At 40.3% G+C, this 21,088-nt stretch overlaps 1 protein-coding gene across 3 annotated transcripts; it reads right to left on the bottom strand.

The window, feature by feature from the left end:
* Positions 1-94: 94 nt before the first annotated feature.
* dop1b (DOP1 leucine zipper like protein B) lies at positions 95-20,789 on the bottom strand. Of its 3 annotated transcripts, none has more exons than XM_068328944.1 (38): positions 20,701-20,789; positions 17,605-17,782; positions 16,998-17,179; positions 16,720-16,890; positions 15,452-15,641; positions 15,177-15,275; positions 13,884-14,007; positions 13,681-13,790; positions 13,087-13,198; positions 12,861-12,981; positions 12,646-12,765; positions 12,338-12,446; positions 11,763-11,993; positions 11,374-11,681; positions 10,865-11,268; positions 10,336-10,607; positions 9,976-10,128; positions 9,722-9,822; positions 8,386-8,576; positions 6,697-8,281; positions 6,235-6,334; positions 5,975-6,166; positions 5,748-5,870; positions 5,520-5,654; positions 5,358-5,413; positions 5,160-5,264; positions 4,769-4,835; positions 4,527-4,686; positions 4,336-4,418; positions 4,137-4,246; positions 3,912-4,061; positions 3,186-3,247; positions 2,762-2,890; positions 2,532-2,668; positions 2,376-2,431; positions 2,141-2,281; positions 1,882-2,014; positions 95-1,588 (listed from the first exon to the last, which is right to left on the bottom strand). In XM_068328944.1, exons 2-38 carry the CDS (start codon positions 17,740-17,742, stop codon positions 1,331-1,333), a joined length of 6,918 nt encoding a protein of 2,305 aa, XP_068185045.1. In that variant the 5' UTR covers positions 17,743-17,782; positions 20,701-20,789; the 3' UTR covers positions 95-1,330. The 3 variants fall into 3 exon arrangements, with proteins under 3 accessions (XP_068185045.1, XP_068185046.1, XP_068185047.1); XM_068328945.1 differs by lacking the exon at positions 20,701-20,789 and adding an exon at positions 20,573-20,591; XM_068328946.1 differs by lacking the exons at positions 95-1,588; positions 1,882-2,014; positions 2,141-2,281; ... (2 more) ...; positions 2,762-2,890; positions 3,186-3,247 and adding an exon at positions 3,256-3,742 and having other exon boundaries at positions 3,847-4,061.
* Between the last annotated feature and the right edge of the window lie 299 nt (positions 20,790-21,088).

Here is a 21,088-nt window from a genome sequence, read left to right as displayed (position 1 = left end):
TCCTAGTTGCCTCATGGAAAGATCCTTTTGGATATTTTCATCAGCATTCAGAACTCTGAAAAAAAAATTTTTTTTTCATGTTGGAAGATTTGCAGTTTGAGAACAACTTTATTAAGGAATCACCTTAATAACACATTTTCAGAAACAAAGCCAAACAGGTTTTGAATGCTTACAGTGATGTGTCTTCGAGTGAATCATGCAGGAAACATGATTCCTACTCATTACCTACTAAATTTATCTTACACTTGCTCTCACTTGTGCATGCACACACACATACACAAACAGACAGAGTGAAAGGGTCATTTTTTTTGTATCTTATCCAGAGACATTTATGAATTGTGGCATAGGAGACAGATATTTTTTCTTCAACAAATGTAAATCAGAAACTGAAAATCACAACATGGCAGTGAAGCTCATACAGACTTTGATGGGTTTTAATGATGTTAATGCAAAATTTTAAATGGGTTTTTAAACATTCTAAATAAATTACTTCAGGAATGTGCATCATGGACAAAACACAACATGTGGATTTAGACTATCCATGAAGAGCTACAATGAAAGGCTGACGTCTTTTAAACCCCAGAAAATGTACACATTTCATCGTGGTACATCCAATATTTGAAAGATTTCCTTAACGTACATAGACCACATTCATCAACCTACTCAAAAACTGCTTCAAATAAAACTTAATAAAAAGCTTGTGAGGTCCCATAAGTATCCAGTCACAATCAAAGAGTACTACAACAGACTTATACTGTGGCTATTACATTCGCAGTCAGAATAAAATATTTATGGATGCACTACACAGTGCAGAATAGCCAGAGGTGAAGAATACCAAGTTTAAAGGGTACATTAACAATATTCAATAAGGTCCTTCACAGTGAATCTGCTTTTGGATGTCAAATTTGAAATTGTTTACAATCAGTAATGTTTTTACAAGATACATGAATTATAGCATAAATTAGGAACGATCTGAAGTTGCTTTACAACTGAGAAGAAAATCCTTGAGAATTTACCCTTCTGCCAGAACATGTAAAGAATATTTCAACCATTGTTTTTCTGATATCACCACCAAAATAACTACAACCAAGTCCCTTTGATTTCCCAATTCAGGTTTAGTGTCAGAGCACGTCAGAGGTATATGGATTTAAGTAAAGATTAGACAAGTTACAACATTAAAAAAAAACAATGACAATTCAAAACATTTCTTTTGTTTTCTCATTCACAGTAAAACTTTACCATCATTTGTGCCTATTTTAGGAATCCCACTCACATGGCTCCAAATTACAGAACTTGAGAAAAAACAACATTAAAGCTTCCAGCTTCCGCTCTAACTTTCTATGGAGTCCAGAAACTCTTCTTCAGTGATGAGCTCAAGCTTCCTCAGGACCAGTTGTGAATTGGCTGCTGGGTAATCTGCAACTGGGTAGTAGGGCATAGGGTGGTTGTAGTGGGGAGTGCCCTGGAAGGAACAGCAAAGGGTCCGAAGGAAAGGTAATAACTGGGTGATAGAGGACAGGGAACGCTGAGTGAGGAGGGGGAACTCCAAATCATCTGTGGAAGATTCTTCACTCAGACCATTCAGCGCCTGGAAAGACAGGACATTAAAATCAGTATGAGATGCAGTTATTTAACAAAGGAATAAATAAGATGCTCCATTCAGGGCTTCTAAAATGCTCAGGGAATAAAGATTGTTTGATTGTACAAAACACTTAACGGAGGCTACAGTACAACAAAAACCTGATGGCTCGACATAGATTTTGTTGTTCTGTCCACAGTATTCTGTCTACATTTCTAGATAAAACAAACCGTAGGCGTGCATAACACTGTGTCTATACTGAATATTCCACACAAATGACAGTTTGAAAGAGTAGATTGTACCCCATAACGTAGCTGTATTCCTTCTACCACTCGGACAACATGAGGTATGCATTCCTCCTCGCCTTCTATCAGTGCATTCTCTGGACCAGTATACTGGTTCACATCCACCTCAGGGACAAACGCCCAACGATACCTGTACATGGAACAGGAACATACAAGGAAAACACAAGCTACAAATGGATATACAGAAATATACCTATTGCAACATTACAACTTGTTTTCACTTTTTAAGTCCCTTTGAGCTAAACTGGACTCTCACATTTGAAAGAGAGGTATCCTCTCTGGGGGAAAAGCCAGTGAGGTGTCAAGAAATTTGCATGCTGAAAGGTACATGTCCAACTCCGCCTGAGAGAAATTCACTGGTCCATTCCTGTCGAGGGCTCCACGTGCTTTAGCCAGCCTATGTCATACATGGGAACACAAGAATTAAGTGTATTTTGAAAGACGATTAGGAGAGAAATAACGCAATATGATTAAAGTAAAAAAAGACTCACTTTGAGACCTCTTTTTCTGCCTGCAGAGTTTTCTCAAGACATGCAAATATACGAGTCTGAGTATCAATTAGAAAAAAACAGATTGATAAATAGTTAGAGACATATACGGCATTTGCTTTGAAGGTAAAACCAGGTTCTCACAGGATGGGATCTCACCAGTTCGGTGACCATGATTGGCCAGAGTGACGTAAGGTGCTGGAATGAAATCCGCAACAAGAGAACACGAAACATCAGGAAAATCTGGGCTATAACTGCAGCACCAGGGTTCACACGCAAGGCCTCAGTGAGACGCTCTGTAAAGAGGAGGAGTCAAGGGTTAAATTCAACGAGAACACAAATTTCAACACCTTCCCCAATAAAGAACATACATATTCGGTTCCACACACCTTGAATGAGGGGCAGGTAGAGATGATACTGATCAAGTTCTCCACTGAACATGGCAAACGCCTGGCGCTTCAGTAGCATGGGTCTCTGGTCTACATTAGCAAACAGTTTGAGGGAACCACTCTGCATACCTACAGCACAATCAATCAATAAGAAATCCATGTCTATCTGAGCCGAGTCATTGTTACACAACTTCCAAAAGGAACATTTTAACCACAATGGTGTGAAAAACATTTCTGTCAAATTGTATGTTTGATCTCTCACCATCAGAGAATAATTGGGGTTTAACTTCCTCATCTTTTTATTTTTTCCATTAATATTGTGCGTCAAACAACATCACTCAGAATTAGATTATTAGATGACATCAGTAGGTTTAAAAAGTAGGTATAGGTAGGACAACAACCATCTCTTTTAGGCTGTACTCACTCATAAGGTCTTTGAACATGGTCTTCTCATGTGTCAGCAGGTGGTCAATAATTGATTTCCATCTATTGACAACAGAAGACAGTCAAGAGGAGACGAGACATCTTCAATTCAGTCAAGTAATATAAGCCACCTGACATACAAAACAATTCACTATGAATAAAATCATCAAAAAGATTATTTCACACATGGTATGGACTGATTCCACTGTTCTTTTTTATCCAGATAGTCTCTCTGGTTTCAGTTTTCCCTTTCAGTATAACCAGAGCTGTGAACTCAACACATCTTTTACGCTCTATAAATTACCTCCATGCATTCACAGCAAAAATCTTAAGAAGGTTAATAAGAGAAATGTGAAGATTACATATCACCCCAACCCCGAAAAAATGTACAATACTTGATGTTTAAAATGGCTTTCCTAATTTTCTTGAGCTCTTGAGGCTTCTGTACTTCCCTTTTGCAACAGCAGTCTGATGAAAGGCTCTCTTATACTCTGATATTCAAGTGTTCAGCTGTAAGTCCTGTTGGGGCTTCATTGGATCATCTTTTACAGTTCAATACTGTTAATAACATGATATGTATGATTGTATTGATTGTATCACGATCACGCTTAGTTTCTACTGTATAAAAGGAGGACTCTTCTGTTTGTTTGAAGTGAACTTACTATAGTAGAAGAGTGGTGAATAATTGTGTGTGAATACATTTCTATCCAGGAACAAACATCCTGACCTGGAAGCACAGGAGGCATCCATGGTGAAGAAGAGAGGATCCATGAAGAGCTCGAAGACCTCTTTCCTCCAGGCCCTTTTGGTGTAAGCATACCCACTTAGGCTGCTCAGCAGCTGGGCACCTGCTTCAAAACTGGGCATATTATAGCCACTAGAAGAGAGAAAACCCTGAATTAGATGAAGTTTAACACTAAACAATTAGCTAAAGCCTTGTAATGATAGTTACCTGTGATTCTTTAGGTATGGGAAAACATAGTACATGAGTCGAGAAATGAGAGGAACAGCCTTCTCCTTCTCATCACTGCGGTAAACCATGTCCAGAAGTGGTGCCAATATCTACACAAGTAGAAAATGTGTTAAACAATATAAATATAAAGGTACCTATATTCTTTATTTGTCCACGACTCAAACCTAACAAGTCCTACCTCAGCTAAAAGAACAAGAGCCTGCACACTATAAATTGAGGGAGCTGAAGAGGAAACCATGGTGCTAGTTTGAGCCATTGACTCTGAAATGATAAAAAGAAAAAGAATAAAATATTTAACTTGTACACATAAGTTTGTAATAATTCATGGAATAGGCCACACATGCAGAAACACTTGGTATCAAATTGTACCGTAATGTTCTCCATCCACATCGATGTCATCAGGTTCCTCTACTTCAGGGCACACCTGGGGTTGAACTTTGACCTCAAGGCTGCGGCTGAGCCAGCTGGTTTGCTCCAGAGACGACCCTGCGATCCCACCCACCGCCTCGAGGATCCGTTGAGTTACTTCCTGCATGACAACTTCACCATTAATATTCCTACGGTATCTCATACGCCATATCCATAACGATACAACATACTGTGTGTCATACCTGCAGATCTCTGGTTTCCTTCTTATTTTCGAGGTTGGCTAGCCTATTGACAAAGTCATTGAGAATTCTGAAAGACAGGAGTGGTTGATGAACATCATATTCAGAGAAATCAAAAGAAATCAACAAGCAGCATGCCAGTCATTGCTAAGTGAATCACAAGAACTAGATTTAATTTTGATTTAATAGTGATTTAATTATTGATTTAATAATCTAATTTCCTTGTATTTCATGCATGGTATTTGATGCAATGACAAGAAAGGCTAATCAATTCTATACCAGTGTGCTAAACACGGACATGAGCACTAGTGCATTTATGAGCTTTTTGACCAGCTGTGCAAGCCCTGCATAAAAATATGACGTAAAACTGAGTGTTGAATGTATGAAAGCTGACCCCAGCAGTAGGAAGTGGCCAGGTGGGGCCAAGTTGAGTTGAACGGATTCCCGTAATAAAGCGAGGAGAGGTGAAATGTTTTCCTGCAGAGTCTGAGCTGAAATACTGCAGAAACAGAAATAGTTCCAAACATTAGCATTTGTTGAACCATCTAATTAAACACAAGGTTGGGACTTGTGTTGCATTTTCCCCAGTTACCTCTGGATGTAGGTGTAGACAAACTGTAGCATGGGGATATCTACCAGGCTAGATTTCTGATGGGAGACAGAAGTGGAAAATGCACAAATAGGGGAAAATAAAATTTAGAATGTGCCAGAGTACATAGTTTGAGCATCAGTGCACGTATGTCTGTTTGTGTACCTGTTCTCCTTTGATTTGATGTGGTTTTTTCACCACCTCTTTAGCCAACTGAAGAATGGTGTCTGTGTGCATGTTGTTCAGGGACTTCACCAGATCCACGATGGTTAGACGGGACTCACTGGCCACAGGTAACACCTAAAGAAGACAGGAGAGGGATGATGGCAACAAGTCATTTGACTACTGAGTCACTGTGTTCTGTATTTATTGTTGATTACCTCCAGTTCTTACCTTGTTTTTATGTCTCCTTTTGCCCCTTCTTCTACTCCACACTTCTCCCACAGAAGCCATGAGCTGAGCCCCATACTGCCCAGTTAGAGGAAGCAGGAACTCCAGGATCCGCTGTCGTAAGATCTAAACATGCAAACAACACAAACAGATGTTACTTTCAACTAAAACACACAACCCCTAACCCATCACAAACAAACACGTTCAATTAACAAGCATGCAACACACACCTTGGTGCTTTTGAAGTAGACAGAAGTAGAAGAGTGTGTGTTTATCTGGACCGAGTCAGATGCACGTTTCTTAGATTCTTCTTTCATAACCACCCCCCATAGCAACGCCATACTACTGAACATGTTCGGTAGCATCTCAATCACCGCACTGCGGGCGTTTCGGACATCCACAGGATCACCGGAAGCCATGGACTGACAGAGAAAGGGAAACGTCACATGACAGAGATATAAGAGGTAAATCTGTGTTTTTCCTTCCTTACCTTCTTGTTTTCTAATAAACTATAGTGAGTAATGGTGGTCAGGCCTTCAATCAGAGTCAGTGGGTAGTCAGGGGCGATGTTTTCCCTCCTTCCACAAACACTAAATAGAAAAAAGATTTCAGATACAGTTTTTTTTTTCTCAAACACAAAACCTTCCTGACTGCATATTTGATAATTAAATAAGCCATAAAGACAAAAAACAAGTAACTGAATTTCAGAATGTAAGAAAATTCAAAGATTTTAGGGGTGAATAACCCCTAAAAATGAAAGCTGTCAAATATCAATCAATCAATCAACTTTTATTTATATAGTGCTTAATCATATCTGAAGACATTTCAAAGCGCTTTACAGATAGAAAGCCAACAATGCCCTTCAGAGCAAGCATAAGCGACCAGATATCAATAAATATCAACCAATAATAACACACAAAACTACACAATTACATTACGATGCTCAGCATACCTCTGGATTGTCTTCCCTCCATCATGTTCATACATCCTGACTAGCTCGTCCAAGTTTTTGCAGATCTGACCAATGACCGGAGTCACAATGATGCTGAGTGAGCGACCCAAGTATGGCAGAGAGGAGCACAGCAGTGAAACCCAGTGGGGGTGCATAGCATAGCCATGCTGCGGCTGCAGAGCCCTGGCTGCCGCAGAGACAAACATTCCTTGGGCTGTGATGGGATGGCTTTGGACATACTGGGCGGCCTTGATGGACTGCTGAAAAAGAATGGCGGTTTGCCACTCACGAGCCAACGGGGTGCTGGAAGTTGGGGATTCACGTGGCTCTCCGGATTGGCCAGGCACTCCACCTGACAAAGAGGCTGAGACAGCCCCACTGGGCCACACATTATACTCCAAGACAATGAGAGCCTGGAGGAGTTTGAGTAATTCCATTTGTAAGGGGTACTGTTCCGACCCTCCCCCTGTTCCAAGATTCACCAGACTCTCCTCTGACAGGCATCCCTGCTCATCCAACAGCTCAACACCTTTGGACTGTCCCTTATCTGTTCCCTTCTGGCAAACGTACATGGATGCAGAAATTGAAAGCAGTGCATATTGCTGCACTTTACATCCTGACAGGAGTTTGTGGATGGGCTCCAGTCTGGCCCTGTTGCCCACTACATGCGCCATGCGTCCAAGCTGGTTCACTATCCGGGTGAGAACTTCCACACTTTTAACCTGAACCTCCCTGTTCCCGTGCAAGTCATAAGGACCCAGACTCAGATAGGAGGGGTAATGAGAGCGCATGAATCGCAAACACAACGACACCAACAATTCGATGAGTAGGGATGGTGGCACGGAAGGGGAGGAGGAAGGGGAGAGCGGGCAGCTGTAGAAGCCTTGGCCATCTTGAGCCTGTTGGTGGCGCTGCAGGAGGTTGGAGACCAGGTTTAAATGTGCAGCAGAGCTTGTGTCCAGAGAGGTGGTGGAGAGCGCGTCTACCAGCGGGCACTCCGCACTGCTTCTCAGCAGGCTGTCTAGCAGAGCCAAGCCATGGAGCAGATGGCGCCAGCCACCCGCCACGGGATAAAGCAACACATGACGAAACAGAGAATCAATGGCCTCTCTCTTCTCACGCTCCTGTTTGAGCAGACGAGACCTGGCCATGGCCTCCAGCTCTAAATCGTCCTCATCCTCACTCGACAACGAATCGGACGCCTGTGTGTGGTCAGACTCTTCCCTCCGTAGGCCGTTGACCATACCTTCATCCTCAATGTTGCGGAAGGGGACAGAGCCAGAGCTGGAGTTTTCAGTGGACATTTGGGCTCCACTGGTGTCAGCTGACTCAGTGTGTTCACTCTCCACCTCCTCCTCCCCAACTTCCTCCTCTTCTTCAGTCTCTTCACTCTCGCTCCTGGACACCTCCAAATTGTCGTGTGGTTTGACCAAGTCTGGGTCACTGTCCAAATCCGCCCACAGGGCTTCCCTGTCTAGAATGTTCATGAAATTTAAGGTCGTTACATCGGTGACCACAACATTCACAGACGTCCCAGATGCTTTGGAGGAACTTCGACTTCTGCTATTTAAAGCCTTCAGGGCACCTTTAAGAATGAAAATAAAAGACACGTACAGCAGGATGCTTCTACAAGTAGAATGTTATTCACGTGCAAAACACATGAAACACATCACTGACAAATGACTTTACCAGCAGTGACGTTTTGCTTGACACTCTGAATAGAGTAGCGTTGAGTGGTTGGGTGAAGCAACAGCAACAGAACCGGCTCCAGAATGCGAATCACATCATTGAGGGAGAGAGCGCGGATCAGCCAACACTGAGCTGCTGCACTTATCGAGCCATCCGTACAGTTCAGACTGTCCATCACCACACATAGAGTCCTGAGAAAGACATACAGTCACACACTGTCTTGAAAAAAAAAAGAACCCTCTCCTGGGGTACTGTAGGTTACAATTAAATTGTATTAAAATGAAATTCCACATGAAATAAATAAAAGCAACCTGAGTAAAACATAAAATGTGTTTTAGATGAAAAATGCATTTTTTAAAACCAAAAACATTATTTAAAACTAACTGGTATGAAAAGTGTGAAAAGAGTTATTGCCCACTTAGAAACTACTACATAAAAACACACTATTTAAAGCATCTGCTTTAGGCACAATCTATAGCTAAATTATAGCTATGTACACACACAAAATGGGATGGTTCTCCAAATGTTTGTGTTTTTTCTTTATTCTGATAAGATGATGTGAGGTTATTTACATTGTGAATAGAAACAGAACCAGATGAGTGAATAGAAACCAAAGAGAAAGCTCAGTGTGGTTCAGATCTACACCAACAGTGGGACTGACACAATCTCATGCGGCTGTCACATTTCAGTAACTGCAAAAATAAAGACGACACAACTTTGCTATCCATAAATTCTTGCCACTAGTGAGGCAAAGCGTCTAACATGCAGTGGCCATTTTAGAATAACCCCAAGCTTATACATATATTTACAGTTCATTATCACTTGAATATATTAGCATTTTGTGTGCCTATAGTTAGGACGTTGTCAAGTAATCATGCAAACGATTAGCATTCATTTCAAATTATCAATCCTTTAATGAACAGCTGTGTCAGATGGGTGCTTTGTTAAAGAAAATCATGTTCATATCAAAATAACCGTACACTGTCAGGTTCACAAAGTATTTCTGATGATGTGCTATCGATGCAACGATACCGGCTGTGTTACTCAAGTTTTCTATCTACGTGTTTTTCAAAAAGGTGAATTATTTGTGTTATTTCACTGACATATTCCAATAAAATATTTTCACATTGGAAAGAATTAAAAATAATTTATTTCAAAACTGAATCGGACTGGTTCCCAATTTGCATCTTTGCACCTCAGGTACTAATGTCTCCTTGTCCAGCAGGTTATTCCACTATCAGAGGAATACCGTCACATGTTGAGAATAGAAACAAACTGAGACAGACATACGGTACAATAAAATAAACTTGACACCCGGATTCTGCCATTTACTAACCGGTCAAAGGAGCGATTGAGAGACATGGTCCTGTTTGTCTGGATCTCCCGGGTCAGGTGCCATAAGACTGTGAAGCGGTGCAGCGCTTCAAGACGAACAGCCTGGGGAGGACAAACACAAGATAAACTTCTTTTTTTCCCCCGACTTTCCCAGGTTTTTTAGGCCTCAGTTAGAGCAACACATCATCAGAGCGTGGGAAGAAAATTCAAAGAAGTAAACACATTGCAGTTCAGCATTTGTTTTGGAATATTCACCTTGTCTTTGTGCAATAGCGACTGACAGATGATGTCTTCACAGATGGATCCGGATGGGGCCAAGCAGTGGAGCCTATAGAAGAGATCCACACAGGAAATGTGCTGCTCTTTCCGTTCTGTGTCCAGCTGACCCCACAGTACCTGGGACATGGTCTGAGTGATGGTAAAACTAGAATTACTGCCTTGTCTTGGGAAAGTACACCTCCAGAATCAGAAAGCAACCAACTTTGCCTCGGCAGCAACGGTCAACCATTTTGTCTACGACCGTTGCTGCCATAGAGGCAAAATTTTCAATCTTAAAATTCCCCAAATATTTGGAATTTTCAGTTACCATATAATTTTTCTATTCCACAGCCTGACCTGATAGAAATTTGTGCGTTCCTCTATGGCATGAAGAAGAGCAGGGTAGATGGGTGGCACAGTGACCATCTGCAAACGTCCACTCAAAGGGTTGGAGTCAGAGGTCTTGTAGCGTCTGTGTTTGTCCTGGATGACCAGTGCTAAGGACTGGGAGTGGTTAATGAGTTCCAACAGTGAGGCCACTGCAATGTGCTGGATGGTGTAATCCTTGGACAGGCAGCACAGAGTCATCAAGGCCCTCAACCACAGTGGTAAGCTGTCCATTTCACTGCCTACAGAAGAAAACATTGTTAGAAATGTTCTGTGGCTTAAAAAGAGATATCCACAAGTCATTATAAAACAATTTAATCATTGTGCTATAACTAGACAGGAGTGTTGAATCGGACAGATGCGGGTGCTTACTATGTAGGGGAGATTACTGAGATAAACTATTAGTTACTTCAGGTACCAAAAGGGATGATATCTTGACCAATGCTTCATGAGTTTTGACAACTTCTTCAACTGACAGATGATAATCATGTCTGCTTACTTGTTTGATCAAACATTTCACTGTGCAGAGCCCGAGTCTCCTCTTCACTAAGGTAGAAAGGCAGGGTGGTGCACTCCAGAAGTAGGTGGCAGGCAGCAGTGAAGGCCTGTCGACAGGCCTCAGAGATCTCTGCCCTGCTCCGGGGCATGTACCCAGCTGCCCAGTCTAGATGACCTGTATTTCCACAATTTTTTTTCGTCTCTTTCAGGACATCTGATGTCCGAGAGTCAGATGCAGAGCGGGGTTTAGGTTTGTTTGGAGTGAACAGCTCAGTCAGTTTGTCTTTAATTTCCCGTCCCCCTATGCTCGGCAACAAGGTCTTCTGATCCTGTGGGACTGAAGTTAGACTAGGCTGTGCTGCTTCTGCTGGTCCACTGACATCTTCCACCTGCACTAGCAGGTATCTGCAACACAGTCGAGGGGAAAATACAGTCATTGAATTAGTTAATGAACTATGTCTACACAAATTTCAGATAAAGGAATAATATGTTAATGGATCTGTTGTATACCTGGTAGTTATGAATGCCAGGATGTCCTGCAGATGCTGTGTCATGGTGTCTACACAGCCTCCCTTCCTCCAGACTGCATCCCCTTCTTTAAAAGTTTCATTTCCCTGAACTACCTGCTCTAGCCCTGGTGGGAGTTGTTGCTCTGATGGTGAGGCACTGACGCCCAAGCCACTGTCTTCAGACCGGAGTGTTGGGTAAACACCATTCGTAGTTTCTGCTTCTTCTCTTCCATCCCTATTTAGCTCTTCATTTCCGTTGTACCCATTAACCAGACTAACACCATCTTTGTTTGCCTCATTGTCTGTGTCCTAGAAAAAAGTATAATCAAATATCAAAACTATTACTCATAAAGAAGCATCCAACACTCCATGAACTAGAAATTGCCTTACCTGAGCCATTTTGCTTTCCTCATCCAGAGACTCCACGTCCTCTGTGTTTGCCCCCGTTTCAACATCCATATAAGCCACAGGCATTTGGATCTTACTTAGAACCTTAAAGCAGGCACGTAGCCCTTGTGTGACATCTTCCAGGCTAACAGTCTCTATGTGACTGTGTAGACTCTGCAGCATGGTGCTCAGCATCTCAGGCAAGAACTGGAACTGGATGTCAACATGGAGTTCCTGCAGGAAAATATATAACCATGCAGAATACAGTGTTCATGCATTGGAATGTCTCTCAGTGTTCATAGGAGTCAGACTAGAGTATAATAACAGTTATTTGTCTTAAAGTAAGTGGTTGAGTTATGTAAAAAAAATGAACTAAAGAAAAAGTTGCTGTTTTGATCGACAGTTGTTGATATTTTTTAACTGTTTTTTTGTCAAAATATCACCAATCGTCTTTCGATTTATCTACTTTTCAGTGTTTTCTTCCTAAAATATTAAACTCAGCATGTGATTTTCTGTCAAATCAATCACATTTTGAATAATATAGAGTTATGATTTGTGCAAGTATGTGAGTTGCTTACCAGAGGAAGAATATCAAGCAGAAAAATGATGAGATTGGACATTTCAGTGACAGATGGAGCAGAATGACTGCGGTCCTGCTGAGAAGGCTTTGGTGGGTCATCTTTGTCACTAGACACAGGAAATAAAAAAAACAGTGATCAGCTAGTTGTTGAAGGTTCTGCTTTTTTGATGTCAGTACTTTAATGCCATACTATTTCATACTTTTTCATTGAGACAATTGCCTTTACCAATTTTGCCAAATTGCCATGAAAACCCTTTTTATCTTATTGGTTTTAGTCACTGAGTATACCATAAATCAATACTATACCTGAGAGAAGCGCAGAAACGTCGGGTCATGTACTCCCACAGGTATTCACTATCCAAAGCGCTCACAAGCATATTCACAGTCTTTATGATCTCTGATGCATTCTTATTCTCTTTTAACTGGCTGTTCAAGAACAAAACAAGAAATGCATGTCCCTTATGTCAGATACTCAATTAAATGTGTAATCAGTGGTGAACATCCTATTGTTTATCACTCACCTAGCTAGCTGGTGGCTTGACAGCCCTGAGCTGGTAATGAATTCCTCTCCCAGCATCTCTAGGCAATATCTGTGGAAAGCTCGGATGATCTCCAACAACACGCTGCCCAAGACCACTGGACCTGAGCAGAAGCATGGTTGTTATCCCAGTAAAACATGTCCCGATTAAGAATGGAGTATTGTATTAGAATTTTGTGTGTTTGCATGCTGTACTCAATGCTGCTTACCTATCTCCGGTTTATCCAGTAGACTGATGATGATACGGAAGGGTCGAAGGTATCCAATGACATTCTCTGGGTCACTGTCTGAACCCTTTTGTTTGAGAATGCTTATCAATGCCTGAATTCACAGAAACAAAACATTTGAAACACATGAAACAATCATACACTGGTACACTCCTAACGCAGGAAGAACCTAAACAAGACCTTGTGATCTGTATAACCTGAAATCTGCTGTACTGCTCACCTTTATAGAATATACTATTGTAATTTTCTTATTTTTTCTGAACCATACATATTCTCGAACCACCCTCCTAAAACCACAGTCCATTTCCAGTGTGCATGCTAAAGTAAGCTAATCTGCTACTGGACATACGTAGATTCATAATGACTGCACAATCAGAATGCATTCTTTCATCTTAAGCTTGTCAAGAAAAAAAGTGCTTCATGCTTTTTATTCACTAATATTGACAAAAATGGTTGATGATAAAAAATACACTTTCATTGTGCATACAATTTGCAAGCATATATATACTGTACATAATACACATATATTGAATTCAATTTATCTTTAGTGAGTATATTAATATATGAGTGACTTACCTGCACAAGGCAATCTCTAGAGTAGGTGTTGAAGTAGAAAGATGTATGTTCCTCTGTTGTAGTGGAGTAAGTGGGGTGTGGTGCTACCACTCCTCCTTTAATGTCAGTCCCTGAAATAACAGCACATTTCATAGGCAAAACATAAGTTTACTGAGACACTGAGACAATAATTAATTACTCAAGTGTATTTTGATGATCAGGACCTAGGAACCAGGCATAGAGGCGTCTGTTAAGAGACATGTCTCTGCGAAGAAGTGAAAGTAAGGCTGCAGACACCAGCGAAATCATGTCTTCGACACTCATGGCAATAATCGCCTCGACTGGATCCTACACCAACAATACAAAGGAAACAGGAAATGATATGTATGTTCAGTGAAATTTATGATTATAAACTAGCATTGGAAAAACTTACTGAAGTAAAATACAATATCTTCAAACAGCAGAAATGTGCAAAATAAATGAAAGACATTTAAAACAGAAAAGGAACAACACAAGGTTGAATGTATGTTTAGTGAGTAAGATTAGTGAGTAAACTTATTTTGCATTCTGACATGCAGATAACAAAGTACTGTACTTTAGAAAAAAAATAAGAAAAAATGAAATTGCTTAAGTATGTTTTGTTTTTTTTAAAGCTTTTTTTCATGGTCTGCAATGAGAATCTATTTTGTCAGTATTGACACGTAAAATGAAAAAATTACGACAAACCTATGTAGCAGCCAAACGGTTGAGGAAGCTTCTAAATTGCAGTAAATATCAGGTGTTACAGACGGAGTGTACCAGGCAGCCAGGCACTAAGAACTGGGGCAGTGTGAACGACTGTCTAACCCAAGGGAAGCATATATACTGTATAATAGGACTGATAATACCGTAATAGACCACATTTTGCCGTGGAGCAAGAAAACACATACACGACAAATATAGAAAAATAAGAAATGTACTACCCTAGGGCATCCTAGGGTAGTACATTTCTTACCCATTTAATAATATAAATAAAGAATGGAATAATCAATTTTATAAGATGTGGAGCAAATATCAAGTAAGATAGACTATTCTCTTTGATCAAGCAGAAGGATGTAATTTATCACATTTCCAGACCAGTTATGTTACTGTGTGTTTGACAAATATTTGGGGGAATGCCCGATTAATATTGGTTTTTCTTTCCATTTCAACAAAGGGAAGGATCGGATCAGAGAAAAGTGTTTCTTACAGTAGTTAGGAGACAAAATGAATCTCAGAAATGGGTATAAAAATATTGATTACAGACAGACAAATTGTACATAACCTATTTTAAAGTGGTCAAGGACACAACTAGATGTGAGTGATAGGTTGATGATAGTAAGTATACCAGGCAAAAAGACAGTAGCCTTTTACAGTATATTCACAGAATAACCTGAATCTAAAGATATGAGGATACATAAGGAATTTCTGATTGACTCTTGACTTCAGGAGAATAATTGTATAAAAACATTACTTTGTGTGTTTTAGTATGTACATACCAGGCATTCAGCAAAGGGGAAAAAGTAAAGCAGGATTTCCAGCATGTTCCTCTGAACCAGTACATTGGAGTCTTGGAGAGAAAGACTCACTGCCTTTAGCTGAAGGCAAACAGAAGCAGAGGCCCATAGAAGCAATTAAAATCATAACAAATAAATTGTGATGACTTAAAGTGTAACAGGACAAAAATATACAAATATGATCTCCACAAAACTTGATCTTCATCATTAAATATGCTTCATACCACAAATATATCATATGACAAATAGAGACTCACCACCAATCTGTGGTCGTAGCCAAGCATGTGTGTTTGGAGACGCAGGGACACCATACGGTCCAAATGTGTGACGATAAAGACAGAGGCAGGTAGTCGGACAATGGGACTGACCAGCATACTGCCCCACAGAGCACCATAGAAAACCTGCTGACCCACCAGCAGCGACAACTTGAGCAACAAGGCATCAGTCCTAGACAGAACAGTATAAGGACAACTTAGTGACAAGCTGTCTGTAAATTTATTGATAAATCCAAATTTCTATGTGACAGGCTGGGATTAGGGTACCTGATGACAAGCAAACCAACCCTGATCAAAATTACATCATCTTCTTCTTTTCCTTTCGGCTTTTCCCTTCAGGGGTCGCCACAGCGAATCAATTTCCTCTATCTAGACCTGTCCTTTGAATCCTCTTCTCTCACACCAACTACCTTCATGTCTTCCCTCATTATATCCATAACCTGATCAAAATTACATATTATACTATAAAACAGAAGTACTGTTTAGGGCAGTGTAATGCAGTGGTTGCCTGGCACTCACTCAAAAGTGAGTTTCCCAATGTAATATTTGATGAAAAGCCTTGGTCTCCTGATTATGTGTACTACTGCACAATTGAGTGAAGAAAAAACAATTGAAGATGGATAGATAACAGGAAAATAGGGTTTTACATTACAAAGAACAATTCTGTCAACGAATCCCATGATTAAAATGTTAAAAACTGTCTCTATGCATTTGCACTTCTTCAAAGTCCAACATAAAGCCCTTTGTTCCTTCTGCAATGTGCTAATTAAGTACAGTATATTTAAATCAAATGGTCCAGTGTGTATGATTTGGCGGAATTACAAGTTATAACCAAAAGAAAAAAGGCTGTCAAGAGAATCTAGATTAGGATGAATCTAGATTATAAAAATCCCCAGGTTTACCCTTGGCAACAAAATTACAAAGATCCTTACTAGCATCTGGGTTTGGCATGATTTATGTCAAAAAACATGTTAAGCAAATCTGTGTCCAAATACAAAGATTTAAAGACAATCAAAAATATTAAGATGAATCACATTTATTTTATGTGAGGTTCTGTTGATGTTGACAAGACTATAAGTCTTATCATAGCATCATAACCATAGAATGCATGTGTCAAACTTCACACAAGTTGAGACTGTGCTTTGTACGGATGGTGACCATGAATATACCTCTTTGGCACAGGCATATAAATGTAAAATTTGCCAGACTGCTTTATGTGGAAAGTATAGTGTGTACCATTCACTAACTACCTGTCATAAACCTCAAGGCCCTCCTCCAGGCCTGGCAGTAATCCAGTTATAAAGGCCTGAAGACTGGGCAGCAAAGCCCTCTGCAGTGGGAGATAGTAGCGCTCATAAAGCTTCAGCAGCACAGGCTTCACTGCCATGGCTGCATAGCCCAACAATGGGAACAGTCCTGAGCTGCAAATAGGTAAAACACAAACACACACTAACACGTTATATCAAAGAAGCACCACATATTTTTAGGTCTTCTTGGAGGATTAAATGATGTATGCCAGTTGCTTCACCTGTAAATGAACAGATCCTTTGCCAGCCATTTTGTACCAATGATTTTGAAAATGACCTCGTAGGTCTCCAGGGCCTTGAGATGTACTCCACTTGGAAGAGCCGGGTGCAGGCATTGGGCCAGACGCTTCCCTATAATCAGCCTCTTCGGCAGAAGGGAGTAGCGGAGGTTACTCTGCAGGGCCTGACAGAACACACATACAAAAAACAACAGGCATTGTAGTTGAAGCACTGAGTGACAATGTGGCAGAACTATTCAATATAACGAATAGGGATTTATGCATATTGTTGTACGATTCATTTTTTCAAACCCAGATTCTGGGATATAAATGTTTTCTCAGTAAAAACAGATGGCAAGAAGACAGGAGCAGCAAGGTTCTATACCAGAGAGAGAGTGTTTCATTAAGAAATGAGATCCTCCCAATGAGTTAAGGGAACTGAAATCCACAAAGCAACTGCTAAGTTCATCTTTGCAAAATATTGCCACCTAAAACAAAAGTATTAGATTAAACATCCAATGATTCACCATCATAACAACCACCACAGTTTTGTACAATTAGCAGTGCACGGGATAGATAAAGCCTCTGGAGTATCTACACCATCTCTTACCTTATTTAATTTGCCCAAAGAAGAGATGAGATCTGCCCACTCACTCGAAGACTCAAAGTTTTTCAGTGCTTTCTCAATGACCACTGCATAGTTACGGTAACGGTAGTCATTCTGCAGTTCTATCTCCTCTGGATCCATGATGCATCAGACTGATCCCAGCATGTTCAGCACAAAATATCTGGAAAAGAACACACAAACAAGATTTTCTGAGGAAAAAACTCAATAACACTATCGGTCTGTCTTCAACTTGTTGGATATTCTACTGCCCCTGAGGCTTGTACATGGCAAATAAGGGTAACCAGTTAACTGTGTTCTTTGATGTACACAAATTCTGAGGCAAATATCACATTCATGATGGGTCAACATAGAGAGGACTGCAATTTCTTTCCCTTTTGTCCTCTGGCAAAAACTAAGGGGACAGTGGCATAAGATCTCCTGACAATTTAGTACACTTCTAACAAACAAAGAATATTTATTTAGAGTCTTGTTTTTGGAATTTTGTTGCATGTAAATCTAATAACCACTCTCCTATTAGTTTTTTAGTCTCCACTGACTCCAGAGGGGAATACTTGTCATTTTAGCAGTTAAACTCTCCCTGAGATTCACTAACATGCTAGCTGTGACTGTCTGCCGCTTAAGCACAGCTTTTTCCACTGAAATCAGCAGCCTTTTGTGGCTGACAAAGAGGTTAAATGGACATTGAACCAGAGTAAACTGCTGACCATGAAAACAAATAAGAAAAACGATTATTGTAAAAAACAAAAAAGCCCCAAAATATAGGGGAAATACAGCTGATTGATATTCTGTCAGAAAGCAGTAATTTCACTTTAAATGTCTGAATTTGTTTACATGAATATTGAGTTATTTAAACGTCCTGAGGCAAAAATGAAAGTTAAGAAATAAATTTACTTTTGGCAACACAAGTTAACCCCCCAATGTTAGAAGCAAATACCACAACTAAATATAATGTAAAAATATAGAAAGAGTACAGTAGTGTTTTTGACGTCAAGCACATAGCATAGGCTGGAGGTGTCAAACGCATTTTCACCGAGGGCCACATCAGCATAATGGCTGTCCTCAAAGGGCCAGATGTAACTAATAAATGTAACTAAATGTAGCTCAAGGTAATGTAAAATAGATGTAACTATTCCTTAATGTTAACTAACTCTGAATTTATTACTAATTAAAGTTACAACCATTACAGTTACACAGTAAAAATCTGTTTGTTTCTCTGTTATATCATAAATCCTTTTAATTTGTCAGGTTATTAAACCTACAGAACTCCATCAATCAAGGATCAAACTATCCAATGAATAAAGAAAAATAACAGCAAAGACAAGTTGGGACATTAACTTTGTTAAACATGGTTTTGTAAAAGTTAAAATGGGCTGAATTACTGCATTGTCGGAAATGTAGTTTTGGTCAAAACACACTTTTGATCTATTTATTTTTCTGACACTCTGATCTTTTATGCTCTTGCAGGCCACATAAAATGATGTGGTGGGCCACATTTGGGCCCCCGGGCCTTGAGTTTGACACATGTGGCATTGGCAGTGGTGTGTATGTGTGTGTGTGTGTGTGTGTGTGTGTGTGTGTGTGTGTGTGTGTGTGTGTGTGTGTGTGTGTGTGTGTGTAAAGCAGGATTAGAGGAGCATAAACATCTGGACTCAGTGCTTGGGCTGAGATGGTCAAAAACACGTGCAGCTTGGTATTAAAAAAAATCTGTCTACTGACATGAAAATTTATCAGATACAACAGAAAAACTAATTACTCTTTTGAGTAATTTGTGAAATACAAACACTTAGTAGTTAAAATTAAAAAAGACATTTGCTGATGTGCTCCAATGTAACAAAATACAGAATACTGATTACTGTATTTTCATACAGTACTGTATAATATTTACACAAAGAACTTCAGATATCGTATTTGTGTCAGTGACAACTACAAGCAACAACATAACATGTGCCTCACGTACATGTAAGCTATTTTTGACTACATACCCCTTCTTTTAGCAGTTTTTATGGAAATGCATTCAGTAGTTTTTGTGTAATCCTCCCAAGTAAAAACATGAAAACATGACCTTCCAGGCTGATGCTGCGATGAAAGATACTTGACAAATAAATCTGGCATATTTAGGACACTGGCATCCATGAAAATGTGCAATCTGGTGTGGATTCAAATAATAATACATCGACAGCACAGCCAAAAGGCTGACTGTTCCAAATCCACAAACATAAACTATAGTTACAAGGAAATGGGTTTGTTTTGCACAGCATGTGACTGTAATAAAAGTGATTATTGGGCCTTGGTACAGGTATTTTCTTCTACTGAGTTATTCCACCTGCGAAGAGACAACTTGCATCATGTGAAAGCAACTTTCACGCAAATCATTATTATAAATTGACATGTGAAACAAGGCAGGGCAAACAGTGTGTGCCAAAGCACACGTACACTTCCTCACTTCCTCATTGTGAAATAAGATACGACTAACAGTAAGTGTAATAAAACTATACATTTGGACGGACTGCTGTTAAACATAGCGGTGTGTACACATGCACCACGACACACAACAACAACCTCTAAGGGCAACACCGCAAGCCATGACGTCACGACGTTTAAAATGCGCCATGAAAACATAATAATTGATCAAGTGACCATCGGTGCTGAAGCCTTTCAAGTACGTACTGAGCAATACGAAGTGGATACTATGTAGAGTAGAAGCCATACACCAACAACATGACGCACACAATAACATACACGACTGCATAGCTAGCGAACAACAAACCCATTTTCGTCAATAGAGGGGGGAAATTTCAAGGGATAGGCTGGACAGCTATCAATTAAAAATACATTTAACGTCAAACAGCTTATTTTGCCGGTGCAAGCTGATATTCTTATGCGATCATGCTAACGTTTATGTTACCGCAAACAAAATTAGCTAGCACTATCAGGTGCATCAATGACTCACCAACTGCGAAACCAGCCCAAAATGCTCCGGAACGTTATTGTTTCAAAGCCCCCGGAAAAAGACGGGAAAAGCCAGCTCTCGTAGCGCATTGTTCGGGCTGACACGAATCAATAAATGTTGTTAATCACCTGTTATTTGTTCTGAGGAAGACAGTGTCGTTAAACATCCTCGGTGGAACGGGTGACAGCCAGGAGTGGGCGGTGCTCGTCAAACTCAGCTGATGCCGAACTGGAGGCGCACGAACGGAACGGCTCATCTCATGACAGAGGAGGGGTGGAGCGGGGATCGCCTACCCAGAAAAGTAGGTGTTTTTCTTCAAACCGTCGTCGAAAAGTAAATTTGACAACCATTTTCATGTAAATTCATCCCCAGAGGTAGATAAAACCGGTTCTTTCACAAAAAAGCCTTAAATGGAGATGTCGACAAGACTAGAACTTACTTCCCTCAGGCTTTGGATTAGTCCAGGATGTACAGTGTTGACAAACCTCTCGTCTGACTGCCAGATGGTTAATATTG

The sequence above is a fragment of the Antennarius striatus genome, chromosome 12, assembly GCF_040054535.1.
Source record: "Antennarius striatus isolate MH-2024 chromosome 12, ASM4005453v1, whole genome shotgun sequence".
In the NCBI taxonomy this organism is placed as follows: Eukaryota; Metazoa; Chordata; class Actinopteri; order Lophiiformes; family Antennariidae; genus Antennarius; species Antennarius striatus.
This window is presented reverse-complemented; position numbering and strand designations above follow the sequence as displayed.